Source organism: Akebia trifoliata, chromosome 12 (genome assembly GCF_017979445.1).
Source record: "Akebia trifoliata isolate Shusen 1 chromosome 12, ASM1797944v1, whole genome shotgun sequence".
Taxonomy (NCBI): Eukaryota; Viridiplantae; Streptophyta; class Magnoliopsida; order Ranunculales; family Lardizabalaceae; genus Akebia; species Akebia trifoliata.
The window spans coordinates 28236054-28263994 of NC_141386.1; the positions used below are offsets into that span (position 1 = coordinate 28236054).

Consider the following 27941-nt stretch of genomic DNA (forward strand, 5'->3'; position numbering starts at 1 on the left):
GGACTACTAAGAAAGAAAACCCTATGTGTTAGGGTTCTTTAAGTAATATTTTCATTCACCAATTATCCCTAGGGGTGTCAACATGCAGTTCTGATCAGAACTATTATTATTTTTTTTCCTCAATTCCAATATTTATTTGTTTCGATTCCAATTCTCAAAGCAATGGAACCAGAATTAGAATTGTCAAAAAAAATTCTCTTTATACAATTTTGATTCTCGAGTTTTATCGCTTCCTATCAATTTTGGTTTTCAAGTAGTTGGATTCTAAGAGACCCAACTCTAATCGATTCCAATAAAAATTGATTCCATCGATTGATTTTTGATAACTACTTTTTCAGAAAAATTGATTTTATTCTTAAACAAAACTAGCAAATGTTTTCTAAAAAAGTTTAAATTTATATAACTATTTTTCAGAAAAAAAAAATTGATTTTATTGAGAAAACATTTTCTGTTCAATCTACACAACCTAAAAAAATTTCCTGAGGATATTTCCTTCCAAGAGTTGACTAACGCAGAGTCAATAGTGTCCAGAAAGACCAAACTTCAATAAATCTCTATCCTCAAAATCTAGGGTTCCGTCATCGTTCTAGGGTTGGGGTTTCTGATCTTTAGTGCCTTCTCCTTCGAATTTCTAGGGTTTCTGTTATCAGTATCAAAATGCCTCCGCGAACAGTGAAGAAGGGGACGAAGAGAACCCTAGGGAGAGCTGCCAAAGGGACAGCAAAGTCCCAAATTATGCAGGAAGAAACCGTAGAGACGGTAATGGTCGAAGAGGTTTCTGTTTCTGTCGTAGAAGTTGAAAAAGAGACAATTAAGTTTGAGGAACCCCTCGATTTGAAATTAGAGCCAAACGAATCCGTCTCTGTAAAAGGTAAGATTTTCTTTTATTTATTTCAGATCCGTTTAATTGATTTATTTATGAATTCCTGATTGTTGATGCTCGCTTGAAATTGTAAGAATTATTTGTTTAATTTCATTGGTTTCACTTACCATGCGTCACTGGATTGTTTTTAATTGCTATGGTTTTTGAAATCGTGAGAAAGATTGAATTTTGTTAATGGGTTTAACGTATTAGATTATTATAGGATTCTCTAATAAGGTGTATAGTTATACACCTAATTACGTTCTTATGAAGATTAGGATGAATATTAATTTAAAGTAGATTTGATTAGATTAGGTTATCTTATCTAGGTTTTGTTTTTGTTTAGGATTTCTATGTAAAACATTTTAGGGTTTATTGCTACTCAATATAGAATTAATAGAATTATATTTTCTTTCAAGGTATTTGAGTAGGTCATCCAATGCTATATTGATAATCCTTTTGGGTATAACATTCCTCCGCCGGCAGTGCACGTTGGGTGGATCCCTGACTTTTTTTCTTAAGGGCTTATTAAATATTGCATCGCCATCCTATGCACAAACAAGAAGCTGACACGATAGCCGATGGATCCCCACTTGTGTTCTCTGACTTTTCTTCTTAAGGGCTTATTAAATATTGCACCGCCATCCTTTGCGCAAACAAGAAGCTGACACGATAGCCGATGGATCCCCACTTGTGTGCTTCACACCAACTTTCCGGTTATTCTTAATGGCATTTCATCAAACATTGCACGTGCAACGACCATCCTATGCATAAAGCAGAAGCTGATCACCGTCGGACCACCACTTATTGGCTACAAACACTTTGTAATCGTGGATTATCATTTTGAAAAAGTCTAATCAACTAATGCTTCAACCAAAAAAAAGAGAACACATTGGTGTGCCCCAAATCTAAGATCAAATGTTTAGTCACTCAAATCACCATTGACATCATCATATTCTTTTGTTCATCAAACCTTATCAAATCTCAACCCTCATCTCAAGAGCACCTTCTACGTTTTGATATCTGAGGTTGGGCTGCTATTATTGAGAACATGGAAGAGGAGCAACTTTGTTATGATGATCTAGGTCAAGCCCTTTCTCTTTATCAGGCATTATCATTGTTACCAATGTTCTTCTCAATGTTGTCCTCATGGTTGGCTTGTCAAATCCTTAATCAGATAGAAACATTCATATCATCATCTTGCTAGGTTGTTGTGGCATACATCACCACCACCAAACAAACTTTAATGATCATGGTGAACTAGATCAACTAAAGGAAGAGGCCTTTTCCCCATTTCCCAATTGTCAAAACTTGTCCCTATGACATCCATCAAAATAAGAAAAGTTAGGTGAGGGAATTCACGTTGCACCATCACCTTTTGAAAGGGTGGGGAGTTTTTTCCCAATTTGCAAGGTCATTTGTTGAATATATTGGATTTGATTTGTGCCCGTGTTTTCATTTTAAGCCCATTCGGTCATTCAACTTGTTATTGGGTCTTCCCAAGGGGTGTTTGTTGCAGACAGGCAAATCCTTGATGGTGTTCTGATTGCTAACGAATGCATCAACTCTAGGGTTAAGTCTAAAGACCTAGGGCTTGTTTGGAAAATTGATTTGGAGAAGATCTACGACCATGTGAGCTGGCCCTTCCTTTAGTGTGTTATGCGAAGAATGGGCTTTGGGGAGAAGTGGATTGGATGAATGATGAAATGTGTCCTCTCCATCGTTCTCTATCGTAGTGAATGGGGCTCCAAAAGGATTCTTCAAGGGGATCCTCTATCACCGTACTTATTTTTGTTGGTTATGGAAGCTCTTAGTAGAATGGTGGCAAAATTAGCAGAGATTGGAAACCTGTCTGGTTTCAAAATAGGTAGTGAAGGTCGTTTTGTCTCACATCTCCACTTCGCCAATGACACCCTCGTTTTTCTAGACCATTTAGCCACACAGTTGAGATTTCTTAGCATTAGTTTGGGCTGTTTTGAAGTGGTATTTAACATTCCTGTACTTGAAGAAGAGCAGAGTTTTTTGTGTGAATGTTGTTAGTGGCATCCAATTATTTGTGGCTTCGATTGGCTTTAGAGTGAAAGCTTTGCCGACTACATACTTGGGTCTCCCCCTTGATGTGTCATATAGGAATAAGAGCAATTGGGATCCATTTCTTGAAAAGATGGGGAAGAGGTTGAGCCGATGGAAAGCAAAGTACCTAACCAAAGGAGGAAAGCTAACCTTGATTAAGAGTACACTTGCAAGTATCCCTAATTATTTCCTCTCACTCTTCTCCTTGCCTCAGAGTGTGGAGTTACAAATGGACAAGATCTCTAGGGATTTCTTTTGACATAACAAAGACAACAAGAGAAAATGCCATATGGTGAGGTTGAATGGGCTGTTTATATTTTTTATTTTTTGTGGAATGGACAAATAAACTACTTAAAGTTCCCTCCAAGGTTTCGGTGTTTATGTGGCAAGTCGCAATGGAGAAAGTCACCACGTTGGATCAATTAATTAAAAAAGGATTTTCATACACTGAACAGATGCTTATTATGCCTAAAGAATGGGGAAACGATGAATCACTTGTTACTACATTATCATCTTGCTTACAAGATATGGTCACACTTTCTTGGCCTTTTCGGGATTAGGGGCTGTTTTCCGAGGTCCATCAAGGAGCTTTTGGAGACATGGGGATCATGGGGCAACTCCTTTAGAGCATCAAAACGGATCCTTTGGAATCTCGCTCCTTTTGCCATTTGTTGGGGTATTTGGAAGGAGAGAAATAGGCGCATATTTGAGGAGAAGGAGGTCACGAATGACCTTCTGTCGTCTTTTTTGGGTCTTCTGTTCTTTTAAAGTAAGTTGTATAGAGTGTTCAAAGGAATTTTCTTCGAAGATTTTGTGGCTATGTGGAACTTGGTTTGTAATTTAGAGGATGCCTAAGGGACGTTCCAATCCTTTTGATAAGTTTGTACTTCGGGGTCATCTTGTCCCCTTTTTTAAAATAAATTTTAACTTAAAATAAAAAAAAGGTTGAAATCCCAATTAACCTTTGTTTGGGTGAGAAATAGAAAAAAAAGGAAGAAAAATATTGCTTATGGGATTCACATGGCCCAAAGAGCCTATGGATCCTAGTGATTAAGCTCCTTTTTGGTCCAAAGAACCTTTGAGTATGCAGGGACAAGCACTCTTTCTATTTGAGGCCTCTGAATCCTTCATGATTGATGTAGGACATCTATAATTCTAGTTAAAATGTTAAGTAGTTTCCTAATTCTAATAGAATTTGATTCCATTTTCTAATTTTAGTAGGATTTATATTTTCTAGTTCTAGTAGGATTTCTATTTCATAGTTATTTTAGGAGTACAACTCCTTGTTAGTTTCAATTTTGTTCTAAATTCATTTTTATTATTTAGACTTCAATTAGAAATGCTTAGAAGTATCTAAATAGAGTTATAATAGGTTTAGAAAGTAGCTATTATGTTATAAATAAGTTAGGAATGTTGATTTTTATTATTTTAGAAGGATTCTAAGTTATGATGAAGTTATCGATATAAAGACCTTCACATACGAATTTTGAATTATTATTCATTCAATAAATTTTAAATTTAGTTATTTTTCTTGTTTCAAATTAATTTAGTGGTTTTTCTTTCTTTTCCAAGCTTGAATCTATTGATTCAAACTGGTTTTGTGTGTTCCATTGAACACAATATCTTAATTCCTATCGAATCTATTGATTCACATTCTTCCGCTACGTCAATGGTCAAGCTCATCTTGGTCCATAGAGGCCTAATCTCATTTTCGGTTTAAAATCCAATAGGTTCGTTCTAGCCAAAATCGATCATGGCCTAATCAAATCCCAAGTGAGTTGAACTATTTATTCTTCCTTCTCTTCTACACATCAAGGCATGTGATTCATCATTACTTCACAATCACTTACTGTTTAGCTATTATCTCATCAATGACACATTTGGCGACAACAATTCCCGGGCAGCAGGAATCATTTGCAACTGTTCAGTTCATTAGCAAGACGGTGATACAGATTTGGCAAAATCAATTTTGAACTTGCAAGACAAAAGCAATAGCTTTCGAGGACTGATTTTTCTTCAAACTCACATCGATCATTGATTGCCATGAGTTTTTTTTTTTGGGTGGTGGTGGTGGTGTGGGAGCTATTAGATTATTATAGGTGTACTGCAGTACACCAAATCATGTTTTTATTTCTATTCAGGATTGCTATGTATTTTCCATGCCAACCCTATTAGGGTTCATTGTCCTTCATTGAAGAATTAATATGATTGTAATTCTTTTTCACAATGTATTTTGCATCATTGGGTTGTTTCATTTGATGTGGTTGTTGAAATTGTGAATAAAAACTTTTTTTCTTGATGAGCTTCTTGAAATTATAGAAAATAGGATTGTGTTTTACTTATTGTACAACTGGATGGTTTTTTGCTTTCCTAGCAAAAAAAAGAAAAGAAAAGTAAAACATTGGATGGTTTTTAATTGCTAAATTGCGAGGAAGATTGTGTTTTGTTTGAGTTTGAGTTTGCATTGTTGGGTTGTTTCAGTAGAAATGATTCTTGAATTTGTGAATTAATAAAATCTTTTTCTTGGTGGGTTTATTGAAATCAGAAGAACGGGCAATTATTTGTTTTACGCCTTTTTGTCTCTATATTCAGTCAATGTTGATTTGATTTATGTTATGTGCTCTTGACTGCATTTACTAGGCTAAATCTTTGTTATTAAGTGTTCGCATTGAGTAATTTTTAGGTTTCCCTTTACCTATAAGAAAAAAGGTTAGCATGCTTTTAGTTAGATATAGCATTTGTTATTAATTGCATCATTTGATCGATCAAAAAAAATAATAATTAATTGCATCATTTGGACTTCCCTTGTTGAATTTCGGAATTATGGTTGTCATTCAATGTGTCTGCACATGAGAATTTAATGCTTATTCTCACAACAGAAGATGTGAACGAAGCTTTCGAAGAAGATAACAATGGTGAAAGATTAGAGTTGGAGGATAATGATCCAGAATATGAAGCTGAAGAAGATGCTGGGGTGGACTATGGTGAGAAAGAATTTGACCATGATGAGGATGTTCGGGAAGAAGGGGATGAAAGCGGGGAAGAGGCTGAGGAAGGAGATGTAGGTCAAGAGGAAGCAGGTGATGTGGTTGAGGAGGAAATGGAAGATGTCGCAGAGGAAGTTGAAGGTGAAGAGGACGGAGAGAATGATGAGGAAGTGCACGGAGACATGGCTGATGGAGAGGCTAAAGACCACCAGGATGTTGTTACAGAGAGGCGCAAGCGTAAGGAGTTTGAAGTATTTGTTGGGGGCTTGGAAAAGGATGTAACCGAAGATGATCTTAAGAAAGTCTTCAGTAAAGTAGGTGAGGTTACCGAAGTAAGGCTGATGATGAACCCTTTGACAAAGAAGAACAAGGGATTTGCGTTCTTACGTTTCGCTACAGTAGAACAAGCAAAGAGAGCTGTTACGGAGCTCAAGAACCCAGTGGTATTTTCCTTGATTTTTCAAAGTTGAAATATTGGTTAAATTGCACTTTACATGGTCTATTGTGTTGTCTATCAGAAAAAAAAATGTGTTTTCTTAATGATTATGGTTCCAGATCAATGGCAAACAATGTGGCGTGACTCCAAGTCATGACAGCGACACCCTTTTCCTAGGAAACATATGCAAGTCCTGGACAAAAGAAGACGTAAGTAGACTGGAAAGTTTGCTGTGTCTATTCTCTAGCAAGTTATTCATGGGTAGACGTATTTGAGAGTTGACTTTCCTAATTGTTTCATGTACATGTGAATCCAGTTGAAAGAGAAGTTGAAACACTATGGAATCGATAATGTTGAGGATTTGACGTTGGTTGGAGATGGCAACAATGAGAGAATGAATCGTGGGTTTGCCTTCTTGGAATTTCCATCTCGTCCGGATGCCATGGATGCTTTTAAGCGTCTACAGAAGAGAGATGTTGTGTTTGGAACCGATAGAAATGCAAAGGTTTCTTTTGCAGATTCTTTCATTGAACCAGATGACGAAATCATGGCAGAGGTATATGTTAATCCTAAACTGTTCTTTGGATTAATTGGGATTTAATTAGTGGTTGAACCATTGTTTAATTGGTCTGAATGTTTATCTTTTCCACGTTCATATATGCATTTCACACTTTACGATGTTAAATCATAGAAGGTGTAATTGTGGCATCGGGAATGCTATGCAACATGGATAAGCCATTCAATAAGAAGTTGCTGTTTCGAGCACATGGAACATGTTATCACAAGCCATTTTTTTTCCTTTCTTTATCACCGTTGTAATCTGTAACTGCTATAACTTGGGTAAATGATATATTTCTATAAGATATTAGTCAATATCAGTTGACACAGTTTTTATTTTAAGTTACTTCAGTTTCTGCTATAGCTGTCTTTAAGGATGTGTCAGCCTGTTGGATTTCATCTAGTTGTGATGTTGGGTACTTCGTTTCAGTTTGTTTAAATACAAGAGTGAACTTAGCAGTATATTCTGTTATGAAAAAAGAGTTATCCTCTGCTAGATATTCCTAGTGATTATTAGCAACTAATTCATGTTGTAAAGGCCATTGAAGTAATTTGTGAGCCTGGCCCCTGCATAGTTTTTTTTTATTGTTCTCAGGTTATGTAAGGAGTTATTAGATGGTAATGTCTGACTGTCTATTTTAATTTTAGGTAAAGACAGTATTTGTGGATGGCCTGCCTGCTTCGTGGGATGAGGACCGTGTGAAGGAGCAACTCAAAAAATTTGGGGAGATTGAAAAGATCGACCTTGCCCGCAATATGCCATCTGCCAAGAGAAAGGATTTTGGGTTTGTAGCTTTTGACACCCATCATGCGGCAGTTGCATGTGCTAACTCCATTAATAATGCAGAGTTGGGTGACGGAGCCAATAAGGTCTGCCTTAGTACTTCAAGAGTTCGTTGCTTTTGATACTTTTGTGGATAGATTTGGGGCTTTGGTTTGATTTGCATGTATAGATTTTCTTACTAATTTCAATTACATTTCAGGTGAAAGTTAGGGCCAGATTGTCACGACCACATCATAGAGGTAGAGGAAAGTATGCTTCTCACGGTGATTTTCGTCATGTACAAGGTGCTCCACATGGTGTCAGGGGTTCATGGGGTCGTCCAGCACCTCCTAGGTTCCTTGGACGTAGTTCAACAGGTATTGGAGGCATTATGGCACAAACACGTGGGCGTGGATTCAAGATGCCACTTGGAGTTAGAAATAGGCACCCTGTCACCTCCGTGCCAGAGAGAGTTAGGCCTTTGCCTCCCCCGCAGAGGTCCTACAACAGGATACCAAGTATGCACCAGTGACCATTTCTTTGATTCTTTTTACGAACTTATCTAATTTGGTCTTGTTTTAGTTTTCTTCCACTTGTGTGCTCAGCATTGCTATTATTTCATGCATTCTCTTTGGACAGTTCCTTCATACCCCAAAAGCAGTTCAAAGAGGGATTATGATCGGCGTGACGAGCTTCCTTCAAGAAGCAGAGCTGTGGCAGATTATGGTTCCAGAGCTGGTGCAGAGAGGCGGTCATCTTACAGGGATGACTACTATTCCCGTGGATCTGGATACTCCGATGATGTACCTCGCAATGCTTCTCATGCTTCAGGAAAGAGGAGCTATGTAGATGAAGGCTATGGACGAAGGCTTGAAAGGCCTCCTCCAAGTTACCATGAAGAACATCCTCACAACTATGACTCAATCTCTGGATCAAAACGTCCTTACTCTGCACTGGTTAGTAATTTTCTTTGCCAATGTAGTTGGGATAAGACTATGTTGACACTGATTCATGGTTATGTGACTTTCTTCTACCCTTTTTCCTGTTTTGATTTTTTTTTTTTTAAATTCTCATACAATCTAAATGTTATAAACTATGTGCATACCATTATAGGACGATATTCCTCCACGATATACGGATACCAGTATTCGCCAATCAAGGGCTCGTTTGGACTATGACGTTGGTGGGAGTGCTTCTCAGTATGGGGATGCATACAGTGATAGGTTTGCTTGACCTTTCAGAACATCATGTTCTATGGTAGTTTCCTCTTTTTGTATTCAGTATTTTAGACCTTACCTTATTGCTCTATGGTTTATAGAATTGGAAGATCTCACCTAGGATATGGGGACAGCAAAAGCTCTTTCTCTGCTCAGGACTCTCATGGAATGTATGGTAGTCGTCAGAGTACAGGTTATGGTGGAGGTATGCCAAAAGTTGTCAATACATACGACTTGCCACACTTTTTAAGTTAGTGTTTTTGGTGACTTAAATGTGCTTGGTGGATGGTGCTGTTCAGGTTCTTATGGTGGTAGTGATGATGGAATGTACTCTTCAAGCTTTGGAAGTGATTACATTTCTCGTGGGCCTGATGTATACTCCTAACCTGCCTTTAGTTATGGTGCCGCTGATTTGAGTCTGCAACCCTCCTACTATTTTCCCATTTTTATTTATAGCTCATTGGTATCACAGGTTGGTGGTAGCTCGTATTCGTCGCTATATTCCAGTCGTAGCTTGGGTGGTAGCAGTTACCTGGGAAGTAGTGGTTCACGGTCGTATTATTGAGGTAACTCCAATTGTTGGTATTTGTGCCACCTTTTTTTAAATTAATTTCTTATGGTATTTGTGAAATCATATGTGACAGCCATGCCTTGTTATGCATTTTTCTTGATGATTATTGGTAGTCAGAAGGCATTGATTTGGTTTCCTTATAAGCTGTCTGAATGGCAACAATTGAACTCTATGGTTACATGAATTTGTCTCTCACACAGATTGACATGTCAAGAGGCTGCTGTAGGCTGTGGATTATTTGAAGCTTATTCATAAATGATGCCTACGTTCTTGGAAAGAGCATAACCAAGTTTGCTCAGTATATCTGTTAGTCTGAGGGAAACAGAATATTAATATTTAAATTCTATGAAGCAAAGGGATCTTCTGCTATGGACCTTGGTAGTTCTACACTCAGGAATAACTGTCTATCCGTGTTTCTACAGTGTAAGGAGGTTTTAATTATTTGGAGCAGAAAATCCGAGAGAATTTGTATTTCATATGTTCAAATGCATATATTTATTTCCCTATATAAGAACTCCATCTGATGGGTGAAGAGGTATGCTTTGTTATAAGTTTTCAACGAGCAAAATAATTTACATGTACATAAAAGCTTGGGTGCTTCAGACTCTGATATGTAGGTGCCTATAGGTAATTTCCATTGTTGAAATCCTGGGTTAAGTTTTAGGTGGGAATGCTGTGCCATGTCCTTGAACCAATTTGGAGTAAATGTTCATTGATTTAACAGGTTGTGAATGGAAAAGTGAATCTATATACACTTTTATGAAGGCCGTTCATTTTCTTTGGAAAGAAGCTTATTTGTCCTAGTTTACGGTGTAAGTATAACTTGTTGGGTCACTAAGCATACTCGATTGAAAGGGTGGATTACTGTTAAAGAAATAGTGGAATCATTTCTTTGCTGGTTGGAGCCTTAATGATGGATAATTATGGTTGGTTTTGTCAATATTGGTTGTGAATTTAGTTTTGAACTCGGAGAACTGGATGAACACTTGTAAGGGTATTTATGCGAGTAAATGTTTATTATTTAGTGTGTGCGGTCAGACTCGCGGCACACTGAGCAAGTAACCGATGCATGCAAGAAATATAAATGTGGAAAAATCAAGTTCATACTGCATCTGAAGCATGGAAGCATAAATTAGAAATATATACATGGATGCTTGGAAATATATGTACATTCCTTTTGCATCACTTTTTTCTCCTCCGCGTTTGCTTTTGAGTTGGTAGTAAGTATATTGGAAGGATCATGAGATCACACAGATTGTTTAACATGGAATTTCCCACAGTTTCTGTCACCCTACATTTATGATCCATTTGTTGTGTTTGGCTAATGGGTTTTTGCAGCAGCAGATGTTATGTTATAAAATACATTATAATATAAGTAAATGAGGATATGAACATGGCCACTACTTGGATGTCATCTAAATGATGTCAGAGAGACTTTATAACTAATTGTGCAAAATAAATAATTCTTACAAAATCAGACAAGATTAGATAACGATATATCTGTAGACAGACACATTCTTATAATATTGTGTTTAGTGAGCTTTCATGGTAGGTGTGACGACAACAACATCAATGTTTCTTCTTTGATGTTTAATTTATCTACTCTACCAAGGTAATATGGATCTAAATTTTATTATTGGTGATGATTGAAGTAATGGACAGCCATTTTAAGGGCTGAGGTAGGACATCTGTTCCTAGATACGGATGCTTTATTGGTGATGATTACGGTGATGGATGGGTTAGGCACTAGATTTTGTTGGGGAATAATGATGAAAAATGGTCCCAGTATAACAAGGGAAGGAGAGAACTTTGGGATAGTTGGCAGTTATTCATTTGTTCTTCAAGTGTATTCTATGAGGGACTTTCATGTGGGCACTGTTTCGCTGCCCTGATAATGTTCGAGGGATTCAAGGGTTCGGCTCCAACTTTTTGTGATTTTATCGACTTTGCAATGGTTTTCAATAATGTGTATTCAGCTCTTAATCTTTGGGAATTTCTCTTTGATTTAGAGAAATCCTTAAGAATTGGAAGGCACTCCATTGACCCTTACATTCTTCGTTATTAACCGATGTTTGAACGTCCTTTCTTTCTGTTTGTGAGATCTGGCACTGGGAGTACACCTTCATATGGTTATTGCTTTTCCATGTGCATGGAGGTATGTGTGTGCATCTGTGTGGTGTTGCATGTTTTATGGATGTTTTTTTTTAAAAAGTCAAATCTTGAAGTGTCCCTCCCAATTTCTTATATATAGTTTGTTTTTTTGATAGGTGAATTCTTATATGTAGTTATTGTCATTAGTTTCTTCAAATTCGTGGATATGTTGGTGCATGTTGTTTGTTATTTTCTCAGGGTTGAATTCTTCGCAAGCTGTGTTGTCAACTAGAATTAGTTTTGTATTTTTTTTTTTTTTGATCGATTAGAATTAGTTTTGTATGTTTCCTTATTGCACTAAACTTTCCAAGAGTTACTTGATTTCCATATTATGTTGTAACCTATTATTTATTATGTAAATAGAAATTGAATTTTACTATTTTTGACTGAGTGCACACCTCGTTCTGTATGATTGGTGTTCTTTCAATCATGATCTGCAATTTTGGTGATCAAAACTAATTTTCTTAGCTTCACTAATCATGGTTTTATAAATCCCACTTCTCGAGAAATCTGGAAAAATATTAGGATTCCCACCAAGGGATATTTTGATCCTATATTGCCGTCAATGGATTGGGTTTGGATTGGATCAGGATTGATTTGGTACTAATCCAACAAGGATTGGATCGGATTTGGAACTGATTCGATAAATTGGCTTGGGCTTTTAATGGATCAGGTTTTTATATCAGATCTCAATATTAAGATCCAAACCCGATTTGATGTACAAAACTTTAATAAATTTCAATATAATATATCTTCCAACATTTTATTGCACGGGTCCTTATTGGATCAAAATTGGTCAACCTATGGGATTGGATCCTCATTGGAATCTAAATCATCTGTCAGACTCAAAGTTATTGGATCAGAGTGGATTAGATTTTTGGTCTGATCCAATCCATTGACATGGATCCCTAGTGTGATCTGACCCTAATTGTTGCTAGATGTAGGGGTGTCAATGGGTACCCATTTAACCATAATCGTCCCTTTTCATTGGAACCGATTTGAGGTATAAAATGGATTCGAACTGATTTAAAATGGAACTGTTAGGTTGTATCGGGTGGGTGGGTACCTGGAACTGACTTATTTTGTCAGTTCTTTTTACGTTATAGATGATAGAAGGTTTTGTTTAATTTTAAAATTATTACATGTTTTATAGTTCTTCAATTTTTTATATAAATTATGGAGGCTAATGTGGTTCATCTCTTCTAAAAATTTGTACTCGTAAATAAGATAATTTTTAATTTTTTGAAAAATAAAAAATAGTTTTTAACTTGTATCTTTAGTAAAACAGATTATAACTAAGTTGATATTTTGTAGGTTATATGTTAATTTTTTGAAAAAAAAAAAAAGATTTTAAATTGATTTGAAATATTTTTCTCATTCAATTATTTGGAACTGGAACTGGAACCAAGACATACCTGTGTTTTTTGGTAGTTCCAATTCTCTTTATTTAAGAGACAACAAGAACTGGAACTGAAAAAAATAAATTGTTATGATACTAAGTACCTTCGGAACCAACCCATTTACTGAGTTGTGATAACAGTTGGACGATGTAATGGAAGAACAAGATCTATTTTTATAGCATCCCGAAAAAAAGATCCATTTTTATAGAACTTTTAAGGCATTTTTTTTTTTTGGCAAAATCTAAAATTTTCCACATCTTTGAATTATTAAGCGAAATTCAAGATAACTAATTTAGATACAGTATTCCTAGCAAGGGGTTAAATTCAACTCAAAGCATTGACTGACGTTGATTTATCATATTTTGAACAAAGAAAAAAAACGAAGCTACCTGAAATCAATTTGGTTGAATGATTTTACAACTGATTGGTGATTTTCTTTGGATGGCTAAGCTGAAAAATCCGCAACTACAAATATGCAGTGATACCTAATAAAACTGCTAATTCAGAGATGGGGAGGCCCTAAAAAAGGCAAACATTTATTCACTGTATGGGTTAAAAGTTTCAGAATGGGCTGATTTTTTATGAGGATAATCTCTATGATGAGAAGATCAGCATCACTATCAATAAGCCCAATCTGAAACTTCTAGCCCCATCAAAAGTGATTTATAAAAATCGGACGATCCACAACTCTTCAACTTGTAAAGTAAAGTTTATAAGTTTCAAAATGAACAGATTTTTGGTGAGATGTAAAGATCATTCTCACCAAAAATCAACCCATCCCAAAATTCTAACCCCTATTTTGAAAAATATTTGGCACAATGTTTGACTCTCCTTGGGGCCTCCGAACACTTCACTTCGCTAATATTATACTTTTTGTTCCCATTTTCGATTTGTAAGGAGAGGTCAAACATGTCACATTTACTACATCTTCCCAACTGAAAGAAGAATTTGATCCCTATTACCAATCTCGTAAAACCTCCATCAGACCTAGTTCTTTACAGCTACTCTACAAAGAAAAATGAATATTAAGCTCATAAGTGGATAGACTACGCCCCCATTGTACTATCTTCTTCGAATTAATAACAAAAGATCACTACCCATTTTTTACTTTTCTTCAAATGTTGGAAAGTTTACCAAGCAAAGAGTATTGTACAATTTCTCATGTAGCTATCTCATCGACTTCTGAATTAAACACAAAGCTTGGAAACGTCGTCGTTATGTCCCTGTAATTTTGAGAAGAAAAAAAAAACAAATCAGATGGACCATTTGATTCATGATATATGTACATATTTATTTCATCATAAGTTCAAAAAGCAAACTTAGCTCATGATGTCAAATGTCAACAACAATAAGGTGGTAATCCTTACTCCACTTACCTGAGATATGGAAGGGTCATAATCTTCATCAGCGATGGATTGCGAGAGACGAAGTTTTGCCATTCTTCTTTATCTATCTTCCCATCCTGATTTATGTCAGCTTCCAAAAATGTCTGTTCAAATAATTAATTTAAAAATAAGCTTTTTTTTTAATCAGAGACTCCATAATTTCTACTTGAATGTTTGATAACTTAAAAAGTTTCCTTCAACTACTAATAAACAATGAAATAGCCACATATTATATTTAGTCCAGGATTTCCACTGTACAGGCCATGTAGTGCCTGCCCTTTTTGTTTTTTTACATGGCCCAATAAATGTCAACCGGATGATTCAAGAAAACCTGGTGAAAATAAACCTTTCCTTGGAAGCACATTGGGGAGAGAGGTGGGGAGTGGTCAGGATCCTTTGGTAGTGACTTAAATTTCGACTCCATTACTGCCTAGGAATTTTTGGAGCATTGGTTTGGGGTCTTAACATTTGGTATCAAAGCAAACCCCACGTCTAAGGTTCAAGTCATGGGGAGTTGATTATGGGGAAAACAAACGAAAAAAAAATGGAGCTCCTCTATAGTACGGTATATGGAAGGGGGGTGTCTGCCATAGTAGGCCACCATGATTAGTCTGGGAAGGGGCAACTTACAGAAAAACAAAACGGCGTACCTAGTACTTGGGAAGAAGGCCAAGGGGCTCGCCATAAAGTGTGGAATATGTTAGGATCCTTAGGCTATGACTTAAACTTTTCACCCCATTAACACCTAGGTATTTTTTGGAGCATTGGTTTCGGTCTTAACAGGGAGAAGGGAAGGTGTGTTCATCAATAGAAATAATAATTACCTTATCGAGTATAGTTTCAATGGTTTGGTCTGATAGCTTCATTTCTGATTCACATAGGAGTGCAATTAACATTTGCTTGACCTGCAAAAACAACATTAACAATATTGTCCAAGCTTAGGAGGAGATAAAAAAGGGCCACTAAATATATATTTGAATCACCATGAGAATCTGAAATGCTTTCCACGTTGAATCTTTTATATAATTCTGAAATAAGTTGAGGCCACCTAAAAATGTAAAATGACAACCAGCTGGTGCAACTAGAAAAAGAATAAGAACGCCCGGCTGGTTTTTACTTGAAAAGGTATTTGAACGATTGTCAGTTATCATCATTGAAGCCTTATCCCAACATTTAGAGGCTGTGTATGGGGCAAGATGAATTGTGAGTTTTTTATTTTTTATGGGTATAAGCTCGACATGAACCCACAACCTCAAAGTTGCTTTGCAATGTGTCAAAGCAACTGAGCTATGGGTCTAAACCTGAGTTGTGAGGTTTTTATCATCAAAAAAATTTCAAGCTGTTGTGGGTATGATAAGATCAATGTATTGCAAGATGTACCTAGTGAAATTTCCAAAAAAATATAGAAACATTTTTTTTTTAACCAAAACAAAAGTGTGCCCACAATAATATAAGGAAAATATGTCTAATATTGTATTTTATTTTTAAATTAAAATATACTGCCCTACTGAGCAAGCACTTCTATATATCAAAATATAAAATAGCAAGCGCTTGAAATTTTAGCAATTCTTCGCATGGTCACTAGCAGTTTTTCTCAAAACAAGTTTGAAAGTCCTAATAGCACCTGCTTTTTCACATCTCACATGAAAATGCACCAACAAAATAAAATGTAATAAATAAAAGAACAAGACAAAAATTCATTTGCAAGTCTTGTGATAATTTGGCTGGCATCCCTTAACAAGTTCCTTAGTTGGGACAATTTATTGAAAAGGGGTCTACAAGGCCCTAGTTTTTGTCATTTTTTCAAGTCTCGTGGAGAATCAGGTAATCACATCTTACTCCTTTGCTTCAGAAATTTGGTCCCATTTTCTTTCTCTCTTTCACATAGCTTGGGTGTTCCCCTTATCTGTGTTTTCTCTTTTTGAGGGGTGGAATCATAACATCTTCCCAAGGAGGAAGAGATATCTTTGGGCTATCTTACCTTTTGCCATTTGTTGGGTCATGTGGAAGGAGGAGGAACAAGAGGATTTTCAAGGAAAAGAGCAGGCCACTAGAGAAGTACTTTTGGAAATTCTTGGCCTCCTCTTCTTTTGGTACAAACTAAATGAAGATTTTAAAGGAGTCTTCTTTGAGGATTTCTTGTTTAGATGGGTTGAGCTTTGCTCTTTGTAATCCAGTGAGTCTTCTTGTTGTTTTGGCTTCCTTTTCCTTTGTTTTGGTTAGTATTGCAGTGGATTTCTCATCCTCTTTGGTTTGATTAATAAATTTAGACTTATAAAAAAAAAAGAATTAAACAAAAATAGTTCTATTTACCTCTTGACGCTCAATGAAGCCTGTACCATCCAAATCATAAAGCTTAAATGAAACTGTAATAGCATTTGAATTTAGCAAGCACAGTAAATAAGTTATTTCAACTTTCAAGTACAATGTAAAATAACAAAACCTCTTTATTTTGGAAAATACAAAGGAAACTATTAACAAAGGTTAACTTACAATCAATCTTGTCTTCTTGTGGAGCATTTGGATGAAACACGTCAATAGATCGAACGAAGTCTCCAAAATCAATGACTCCCTTTCGCTTAACATCAAAAAGATCAAAGATCTGAATGCATATTGGTCACAGTTAAAAAAACACAAAATAATCAAATTTTAGAACTTATCTTGTGAGAAAGGAGACTGAATTAAACATTAATAAAAATTAGAAACATGAACTTTACTTCAGGCAATTCAACTTAACAAATGGACAATAATCATATATGCAATGTGATGCAAAATAAATAGAATAGTATGGCCAAAATAAACAATGCTTTATTGCTTACAAGTAATCGTCAATACCCATTGACAAGAATCAATAACCCCAACTCACTACATATTTATCATCAAAGATTTAAAGCTGTTCAATATCCAACAATATGAACCCATTTTCAACCAAGATCAATTGAGTTGACTGTGATGAAAGTTTTCATTGGGTTCACTGAAGAGCTAGTTATGAACAAATGCCCTTACTCCAAAGATCATGGTGGAGGTCAATAAATTTTCTTATAAGTACACCAGTACCTCTAAGAGATCAGCAAAAGCGTACTTTTCCAGGAAAAAGGAGGTTACAGGTGTCGGTAGATTCTTCCAGGACATGATGGTTGGGATACTTAATGAACTTTCAGATACCATACGAATGATACAAATCTACTTGATTTTCCATTTTTAATAGATGAATATCTTTTGGGAAACTAATAGATGAATAGACAAGGATATAACATAGTACCCGATTTGCAAACAGGTTCTCCTTCTTTCTGTTTTTAAATAGAGCCAACTGAAATTCTTCCTGAATATGACAAAGAAACAATAAAAATTGTCAATCTTCATCAAATTAAATTCTTCAAATAGCATTCTTCATGTTTCTTGAGTGCTCAAAAAGCTTAATGAGATTTTTACTAGAAAATGCATAGAGATAAAATCAATGAAAGTATAATCCCTGACTATGAACTTGAATATATCCAATAAAGGTTAAATTGTTATATCTGTGAATCAATCAAAGATTTGTACAGAGCAACTTTATCAAGGAGAGTCAACAAAGAATACCTTATAAACTAAGGATTTTAAGAAAAGGAGTAAAATAGAATATATGCAGTGAAGTATGTAGTAAGGATAAGTGTAAGGATGTGACATTGCTTAAAAATGGAAGACCGAGAAACCTCAAAAAAGACCACATCCAATATTTAGGTTAAATTATTAATAAAAATGGAGAAATTGGTGAGGAGGTGCTCTTTAGAATTAGTGTCAGATGTCTGAAATGGAGACGCCTTTCTAGAATATTATGTGGCCAGTATTGATAAAATTAAAGAGAATTTTGCGCATAACATGAATACTAATTATATTTATGGAGCTAAATGTTGAGATGTACAACAAAGATCAATTATGGCATCAACAAAAAATGAGCATTTTGGTACAAGTTGAAGGCTCTAACAAGATGAGAGGAAGGGAAAATGATGACTTGTAATGAGGTAATAAGAAAAGAACCGAAGAAACATAAGATAACCATGAATCTTCTTATTCCACTATAATGAAGGAACGTAAGACAACCATGCATCTTCTTATTCCACTAAGTCCAACGATTGGAATTTAGCCAATAGTTGAGTGGGTTCATTTTCTTCTTCCCATATTAAAGTTTGGTTGGTCATGTATAATATGTTTCTTGGCATTAGTCAATGCTAATGTGGGGAGTCAGGGGGTTGGGAAGTGGTGTAGTGAACTAATTGTAAGGGCGTTGTGTGTGGAAAGACATACTAAAAAAGCTTCCAGAGTTTCAAAAGAGATCCATCCCTAGAGTGGGAAGGGGGAATAGAACCCTTTTGGGAAGACCAGTGGTGTTGCACTTCTCTACTAAAGACTAAAGTGCTGCTTTCAAATCTCAATCCATCACTAGGCATTATTAGTCATTAGTGTTGTATCTCCCTCCCTTTGATGGAGGAAGATCGGCAGTTTGGTCACGGGGTTGAGATGAAGTCTTTATTAGTAAATTATTTTCATCACCCTCTCCTTCAAGGTGCATCTTTAGAATTTCCAGCCTCGGGTATCTGGGGGCCTTAAGGTTCCATCAAAGGATGTTCTTTTCCAATTGGTTGGCTTCCTTAGATAGGATTTTGATCACTGATCGTATAATTGCTTAAGGTATTACTCTTCTTGATTTTTGTCTTCTTTATATTGCTTGTGGTGAGTCAGTCAATCATCTTCTCATTCCTAGTTCATTTGCTAAAGTCATCTGGTCTCATTTCACTTCTTTGGTGCATATGTATTGGACATTCCCAAGGTCAATTTTAAATCTTTTTCAAAGTTGGTGGTCATTAGTTTTCAGTAGTTGGTGTACTTCAGTTTTTGTTTTTGTTTTTTTTTCTTTAAATTTCTTTTCATCTTTCCCTTCTTCTATTAGGCAGGTCTTATAAACCTCCACTTTTTCTTACTTTTGAATAACATTATACTTATAAAAAATTTAAAACCTTTGTCAAGAACTCAACCTAACAAATTAAAATTCATGTTTCTTTCCTAGAGATTTGGATTGAGTCATTGAATTTGTTGTGGAGATTAACATAGAATACAATAAGTAATTGCCTTGTTGAATAGAAACAGTTTGATAAAAAAAAAAAAAAAAAGGTGTCCTCGATGTCTCCAATTGGCTTAGTTGGAAATGAAGAATTTTCCATCTCAAATTTCACATTTCCTTTTTTTTTTTTTATGAATCAATTTTCACATATCTTCTTCTATATCAAGTAACCAACAAACAAGAACAATACATTCTACAAGAAAAACAATATCTGCAACAACTGGTTTTATAATTAGCATGGAATATAAAATACCTTCCAAAACAATTGATAGCTTAGTGCAAAACTAAATTAGTGGAAATACATAACCTAGTGGAGAAGGAAAATAAATAAGAAATGAGATGTGAGGGATCAATATAGAAAGCCAGCACAGCTGAAGTATGCAAACAGAATAGAGCGTCTTCAACTCTAGCAAAAAGGTGAAGGATAGAAAAAATGAAACTTTGGTGGGACAAGCATGTGCTTATATAGAGTACCTTGTTTATTAGCCCATCATCAATCACAGAACTGCTAATACTCTTGAAAAGCTCAAAAAGTGCTTCAACTTCACTAACACTGACTGCAAAATAAGAAAGTAAATCTAGTTGGCCACATTCCCATAAAGCATTAATAACATATCCAACCCAAAAAAATGTCCTTATCAGTGAACCAAGATGAGAATAAATAGTAGATTCATCTTAAGAATGACTACAATATTCTTTCCAATAATAAATAAAAAGCAAGAAACTGACTGCTTAGATCTAACCATAGATCTCCATGACAGGATTAACAGTGGAACTTCAACTAAACAAGATAAGTTTTCCATATTAAGATTGTTGAAAAATAAATATCTCACCAATCATAAAATAAATAAATAAAAATCAACTTCACTTATTTATATTTGGAAGCATTGATTAACATATATGCAATGTTAAGAAAGTCTAAATGATAGCCCAAATAATAGTGCTCAATGTGTTTGTAATACTAATAGTACATATTTGAGCATTTCTGGAATTTATTTTAATCTTCCTAGAGTTTTTCTTTTTCAGTAAGGGTCTGCATATATTACATAATTTGCTAAGAAAAATGGTTTTTAAATATGAGCCATGCAAACATCTTCCTTGGATGGCCCGATACTTTAAGCCACATGGAGGGTCAATGTGGCCAGGCCAAACCATCCATTTGATATAGGACCCTCTGAATTGATCACGTAGACAATGCGCCTGTCTATATCCGCCCAAATCCTTTAGTGCATTGCCTTTTCCTACAAGAAATAGCCCTTGAATTTTTACATTTTTCAATAGAAATAATATATAAGAAGGTTCTTTATCCATATGGAATAGGCCCTTTGGGCTGAATAGATTGTTCAAAGCACCCACTGTTTAATTTTCTAACTCAATAAAGACCACATTATTAATTCCAAGCGTGTGAGATTTAGACGTGCATAGTTGTTCCCAATCCTGGATTACAGATAAGATGGTTGTGTGGAGCATTGTTCAAAGTTTTATTCAATTTCAGAATGCTTCGGCAGAACGTTCAGCTTACCATTGAATATTTTGGGAATGTTTTGGATTGAATGTTCGGTTTAGACTACCTCAGTTTTTCTTGACCATAAATTTGCCTCAAAACAAAATTTTAAAACCTGATATTAGGTTAATAGCTAATATAAAAAACAAATATTGTCAGATATCCCCACATAGATCTAAATTGTTGATTTTGACCAATATAAGGGCATTCCCTAAATGATGGGTTGCATCATAACCAAGTGCAGTGATAATTGAACAGGGTTGGATAGGACATGTTCTAGAAACAATGCGCTATAACAAGTCTGATTCTGGCAGAGAGAAAGTACGAGTTCCCACAACAAGCTAGACAAGTGCAAGAAAATTAGGTAATCTACAAGAATAAAGTTAAGATAACATGTCTACATGAAATATAATATGCTTGGTGGGGATGTCAACAGGTTTTTCACATGGAAAGTAAAATGTTAGAAATGGGGTAGGTACAAAAGTAGAGAAAGGTTTGATGACTTGCGAAAAGAATAGGTGACAAGCTTTGGTCTATTAAAGTTGTCCTAGGAGAGGGGTTGTAAGGCTCTGATGATGATGATGACGATGAAAGGAACGCTTATGTACCCAAAGTAGAACTAGATGAGAGTATCATGAGACAATTTGAGGGGGAAATCAAGAAGTTATTACAGGAAATATAAATGGAAAAAGGATATTTACAAAAGGGGGACCTAAATGAGAATGCAAGGAAAGACTGAATGGAGGTTATAAGAAGGTGCAATGAGGATAAGGGTTTACTAACAATACTTCAGAATGATTAGCAAACATGTAATGGCTTCAAAGTGTGGATCGAATAGAAAACAAATAGTTTTTTCTTTTAAAAGGGATGCAACAGCCAATATGGAAATACTAGAATGTTATTCTAGAGGAAAGAGTTTGATCATGAAACAAAAGTTAGAGATATAGATAAAGATTAAGGCTCAAACTACAAATAACAATATCAGTTGACCAATTAGGTTTCATCTCAAGAAGTTTGACTATAGAGACTATGTTCTTAAACAACTGCTAGAGAAGAGAAAAATAAAATTAGAAGGAACTTCAAGTGATCTTTATTGACTTCAAGAATAATATCATAGAGTCCACATTGAGTTAATTAGAAGGGTACAGGAAAAAAGGACCCAAGCAAGCATATTGATTTTAATAAAGACATGCATGTGCTTATCAAATAATAAGTAGTATGAATACAGGTAGTGATGATACAAGGGAGTTTCCAGCAATAATTGGCTTACACCATGGATTTTCCCTAGCCCATATCTTTTGGCACTAGCTAAGGGTGGATTCCTTATTCAATTTGAGGTCCCTTGGTGTATACTATTTGCAAATTATGTGGTGTTAGTCAATGAAAATAATAAGGGAAAAGTACAAAGGAATAGCTCAGAAACTAAGAGTTTTAAGAAGTGAAACCAAGACAGAACATATGCAGTGCAACTTCTTTCTTTGATGGCCGTAAGCAGCTGAATGATGGGTTTTGATCCCAGACATGCAACTTTAGAAAGGATTGTATTTTTAATTTGCCAAAATCTAAAACAATATGAAAAAGAAATCGATATCTACCACTAACATTGACATCACACCAATTACTAATGACCAAGTTTTACACTTTCGAATCATTCAACATATCTCAAAACCACGATCGATGCATCAATAACCCAAAGGAAAAAAAAAACGCAAGATGTTTGAAGCAATTAAACAACCCATACTAATAAAAATTGAACATTTAATTCAATTAAGACCCATCATACTAAAACTACGTATAATACTCAGAAAAGTTAAAAGAAGGATCCCTAATGCACATATTGAGACGAACAAACATAATGGAAATATCTCTTAAGCATCATAAATCACTTAATTTAAAAGAATGGGAATTGGGAAGTGGATTACAAGCAGTTTGAGATGCAAGATTCACAGGGTCCTCGTATCCAGGGGATTGTTTCCTAGCTGTTGAGGAAAAGCAGCCCATTGACCAAAGCCAAAGCTTAGGCTTCAGTTTCATAAATCAGAAACATCTCAGCCTTGCAAAATTAACCCAAAATCAACCACTTCAGTTGAGTCTCCCAAAACTAAAACCACCAAACTCGAAAAGAAAATTATGATTAAACCCAGAAAACGAAGCAAGATAACCATTTCTAAAGAAATTTTTTAACAAAAACATGTAAATAAACAAATTTATAATGAACAAAACTACTGGAATCCCTAAATCACCAAAAAATCTCTCTCTAGCTCATCCAAACGCCTCTGAACATCAAATTGAAATTTTCAAAAAATAAATCTGAGATAGAACAAACGAGAGATCGGAAGAGCAGCTTACCAGACGGAATCCTAACGGAAAATTAACAGAAGAATGGCGTTATCTGATGAAATCGAAGGAGACAGAAAGAGATTCGAGAAGATTTTGGAATCGTGAAAGAAAGATAAAAATGGAGGGTTTAACTTTCTTGAGTTAAAGAATCGCCTTAAATTTCGCTTTTGTGTTCAAAAATTAAAAATAAAACTCAATATAGATTTATTATTAAAGTTAAAAATAAAAACAAATATAAAGAGATAGAAAAGGGAGGGAGCGATCCAGAACTGTGTCCCGTTTAAATTACAATGTTGTGTCTACGTGGCATATGTTTGTTAGAGTTCAATACATCGGACTGCGTGCACGACGTGATGTTTAAAAGTCCAAGAAAACCGTGCCATGCAGACACCTAACCATTCCTCTTCGTAATAGTGTTACCTAACCAAACAATATGGTCTAATATGGAGGTTGTTGATGTCTATTGGGCAAAATATTGAAGTAGGAGTAGTAAAGTTTGACGCACTTAAAGCAATTTAATGTTGGGAAAATTACTTGGAGGTTCCTTGAGGAGTGAGGAGGGATTTTTTTCCTAATTAGTCTCTAACTTTAGGGTTTCTCTAAATTATTCATTTAGTAAAATTTTTATTTCTAATCAGTCATTGAACCTCATTCCTCGTCTTTTTCATGATTAAAACGTCGAATATGCCCTAATCGTTCAAATTCATCATTTTCATAAATTACAGAAAATAGATTTTAGACATCCCTATGGAGTTTAGGAGACTTCATTCTGATGTTAAGGATTTGAAAAGTAATAAGTCATTTCCAAATATTTTACTTCTTTTTTTTATAAAAGATGGTTCTTGTGGAGGATATTTCTCATTAGGTATCAAAGCGCGACACATGGCACATAGGGATTCGAGTTTGGTATTGATATACGAGGGTAAGCTCGGCGGCTAGAGCACAAATCAACTGTGGGTTCGGGTCTCGGTTGGGGAAAATTTGGGATTAAATCAAAAGGGGTTAAAATTCTAGTTAGGGAAACTCCCAAAAAAATGAGGAATATATAAAAACCTAATATTTACTAGATGCATTCCAAATCACCAATGAAGATCTACTTTTTAAATCGGATAAGGGTCAAATGAATAATAGGATCTAAAGGGATCCTAGGTTTCATCTCTATAAATAGATAGATAGATGTACTAAAAGGTATGAGTTCTCACCCCTTTGAATTTTACATTATTTTTGTACTAAGATTTTGACTTGGGTGTCAGAGAGATATTATTACAAGCACACACCAGGGGAACGAGAAGAGGAGATCGCAAGAGATCATTACAAATCTCAAGGTAAAGCAAATTTTTACATTTACAATTTGACGCCACTCATAGGAAACAAGTCAAAAATACTCACAAAAATCATAATGGTGGAATCGAATAAAAAACTACATCAAACAAACTAATGTCGTCACGGCTTACCCATGTCAAACGATTGGGATCTTGACAAGAAATTGGAGGCTACACCAAAATCAGAGTTCAGGTGGAACGAGAGTTTTTTATCTGATTTCACAAGGGGAAGGTTCATGATATGTGGTTCGAATCCTTTGATCTCAAATAAGATCTTATCTAATCTATTCTTTGATAGAAAGGGAGATTCGACATATCTATGTATATATATATCAATTCCTTTATATCAAAATGGTTACAACCAATTTTAAAAGGTGTTAATGGCGGTGACAAGGTGTGTTGAAGAAGTTAAAACTTACGTATTAAAAACAATTTTAGGCAGCAGTAATATGGCATGTTGACTCGGTACTCAGAGGCTCAACGATGACTCAATACTCGTGATATTCAATTACAGGTATTTACTTTAACTTTTGATTTGTCAAAAGGTGTATTGCATGCGCATCATTTTTTATGTGCATTGAATCTACTATTAGTAAAACTAAATAATATTAAATTTGAAGTTGATTAAGTGGTGAGGTACGTGCATAAAACCATTAGTTTGTAAACAAGAACGTAAATGGGTATAAGTGGGAAAATAGGCTTTAACATCAACCTATGATGCATATTGAAACCCTATATTGGCAATATATTTTGGATAATAAATGGTAAAGGGTTGGTTGGAATGTGCACCAATATCGGTAGGTGTCATCCCATTAGTGAGGATTCCCTCAAATTTAACTAGTTTGATCAAATTTAAATATTTTAAGGATCCAATTGAGATAATAAGTCAATTGAAATTGAAAAATTGATGACTCAACCGAGTCATGGGGGGTTCAATCCAAACCCGATTTGTTATTTGACGATCCGATCGAGTCGAGAGATAATTTTATTAGACAAAAACTCGCTTGAGAAAACGAGTTTTATCGGACCAAGTAGTTAAATTTATTATTTGCTAACTCGATCGAGTCAGGAGACTATTGATTTAAGGAATCAAATTTATTAATTAGAAACTCGATGAGTTGAGCGACTCTACAAAATTGAGCTACTAAGTTTGCAATTCAGAAATTTTATCGAGTCAAAGGGACTTTGTCGAATTACGTGACGAATAATTAGGAATTTGTCCAAGTCAAGTAACTCAATGGATTACTAGAAAATGTATATGAGGTTCAATTCAACCTCGACTCACCAAGTCATGTGGTATAAATAATTTGTTAATGGGGAATTGATCTCTACTCAACGAGTCAAGTGGGTTTAACCTAGGAAATTGATTTGTAAATCAAATTTGATCAAACTACGTTGTTTTAGGTAAAGACACAAATCGATAATACTAGATTGAAAATACATTATTTTTTTGTGCAATTGTAGTTATTTCTATTACTTAAAGACATGTAGCCTGCAAGGAATTTAACGCAACCTGACTCATATGGGGAGTCCAGCCCACATTCTAAGTCGGTCGTGTGGAACCACATAACACTACACATGACTCATATAGGGAGTATGATCTACATCTTAAGTCAATCGATCGGGACTACTTAACGCCACACCTGACTCATATGGAAAGTCTGGTCCACATCTTAAGTCCATCGTACGAGATCACTTAACGTAAAGTCCGATCGTTTGGGGTTGGCAAGTCTTGATTTGTGTGGTAGCCAAGCCTTGCCGTGTGAGATTAGCAAGCTTTGGCTCGTTGGGGGAGTCAAACTTGACCATTTGGGATTAGCAAGTTTTGGTTTGTGTGGGAGTCAAGCTCGACCATGTGGTATTGACAAACCTTGGCTAGTTGGGCCAGTCGAGCCTGACTATTTAGGGTTGGCAATTCTTGGTTCGTGTGAGGGTCAAGCCTGACCATGTGGGGTTGGCAAGCCTAGGCTCATTGGAAAAATCAAATCCGACCGTTTAAGGTTGGTAAGTCTTGGTTCATGTGGGAGTCGAGCCCCAACCATTGGGAGAGTTAAGCCCAACTGTTTGGGATTGGCAAATCTTGACTTATTGGGGTAACCGAGATCGATTGTGTGAGGTTGGCAAGCATTAGCTTGTTGAGGGAGCCAAGCCAGATCGTTTGGGGTTAGCAAGTTTTGATTCTTATGGGAGTCAAGTCCGACCATTTGGGATTGGCAAACATTGGCTCGTTGGGGAGTCAAATCTGATCGTTTGGGTTGGCAAGTCTTGGCTTATTGGGGGAGTTGAACCTGACTGTGTGGACTTGGCAAGCCTTGACTTGTTGGGGGAGTCAAATCCTACTATTAAGGATTGGCAAGTCTTGGCTTTTTGGAGGAGTCAAGCCCAATCGTGTGGGATTGGCAAACCTTGGTTCATTGGGAGAGTCAAGCTCAACCGTTTGGGATTGGTCAATCTTGGCTTATTAGGGGAGTCAAACCCGACCATAAGAAGGTCGGTACACAACGAAAGTCTTGGTGCGTAAAGGAAACCAAGCCCGATCATTGGGGTAGGTCATTCACTAATTAAAACTTGGTTCATGAAGGAACCAAGCCTAAGCAATGAGGATCAGGCTAACTCGTCTTTATTTTTAATAATGACATTCGTAAGGGGGCCAAGTCCAACCATTAAGGGTGGGTTTAATTGATTTTTGTTTCAAGCCCTGACTATAGGGAGTTATATCAATTAGCTTAAAAGTTTTAGTTCATAATGACACCAAGCTCAAACGATAAGCGAAAAATGACAAAAAATGGGGGATTGGACAATATATTTGTAAAATAAAAATACTTAGCAACATGTAACAAAACCAACGATTCAAATAAATCGATGTATTATAATCATCACATTTTAGAAAGTAAAAAAGGCGGATGACGCATGACATAGACATTGACTAAATAGATCTTATACCTCGAAATAAGAATTTATAAAGTGTACGGTCACGTGTTTCATGGAATCGTCATTTATACTCAGGTTCTTGGACTAAAAGTCCAAACCCTTGAGAAAGGGTATGGTGGAGAATATTTCTAGCTTAGTACCAAGGGGTGACACGTGGCACCTAGGGATTTGAGTTTGGTATGGAGATACCAGGATAAGCTCAGCAGCTCGGTCATAAACCAACCATGGGTTCGGGTCTCGATTGGAAAATATTAGGAATTAAATTAAAAAGTGTTAAAATTATAGTTAGGGAAAGTCCTAAAAAATGAAGACTGTATGAGAACCGAATATTTACTAGATATAT

At 35.7% G+C, this 27941-nt stretch overlaps 2 protein-coding genes across 3 annotated transcripts; one reads left to right on the plus strand and one right to left on the minus strand.

Moving 5' to 3' along the window:
- Positions 1-178: 178 nt before the first annotated feature.
- Positions 179-11997, plus strand: LOC147389289 (uncharacterized). Of its 2 annotated transcripts, none has more exons than XM_086419112.1 (12): positions 179-871; positions 5815-6365; positions 6478-6567; positions 6675-6914; positions 7565-7786; positions 7900-8197; positions 8319-8635; positions 8793-8902; positions 8998-9101; positions 9196-9269; positions 9369-9462; positions 11735-11997. In XM_086419112.1, the coding sequence occupies exons 1-11, from the start codon at positions 658-660 to the stop codon at positions 9459-9461; spliced, it is 2313 nt and encodes a 770-aa protein (XP_086275238.1). In that variant the 5' UTR covers positions 179-657; the 3' UTR covers position 9462; positions 11735-11997. The 2 variants fall into 2 exon arrangements, with proteins under 2 accessions (XP_086275238.1, XP_086275237.1); XM_086419111.1 differs by lacking the exon at positions 11735-11997 and adding an exon at positions 9668-10363 and having other exon boundaries at positions 181-871.
- A 2059-nt stretch (positions 11998-14056) lies between these two features.
- Positions 14057-23547, minus strand: LOC147389290 (calcineurin B-like protein 1). The gene is made up of 9 exons (XM_086419113.1): positions 23355-23547; positions 22928-23058; positions 19976-20058; positions 17666-17725; positions 16897-17005; positions 16717-16769; positions 15228-15308; positions 14395-14507; positions 14057-14241 (listed from the first exon to the last, which is right to left on the minus strand). Exons 2-9 carry the CDS (start codon positions 23037-23039, stop codon positions 14178-14180), a joined length of 675 nt encoding a protein of 224 aa, XP_086275239.1. The 5' UTR covers positions 23040-23058; positions 23355-23547; the 3' UTR covers positions 14057-14177.
- Positions 23548-27941: the final 4394 nt, after the last annotated feature.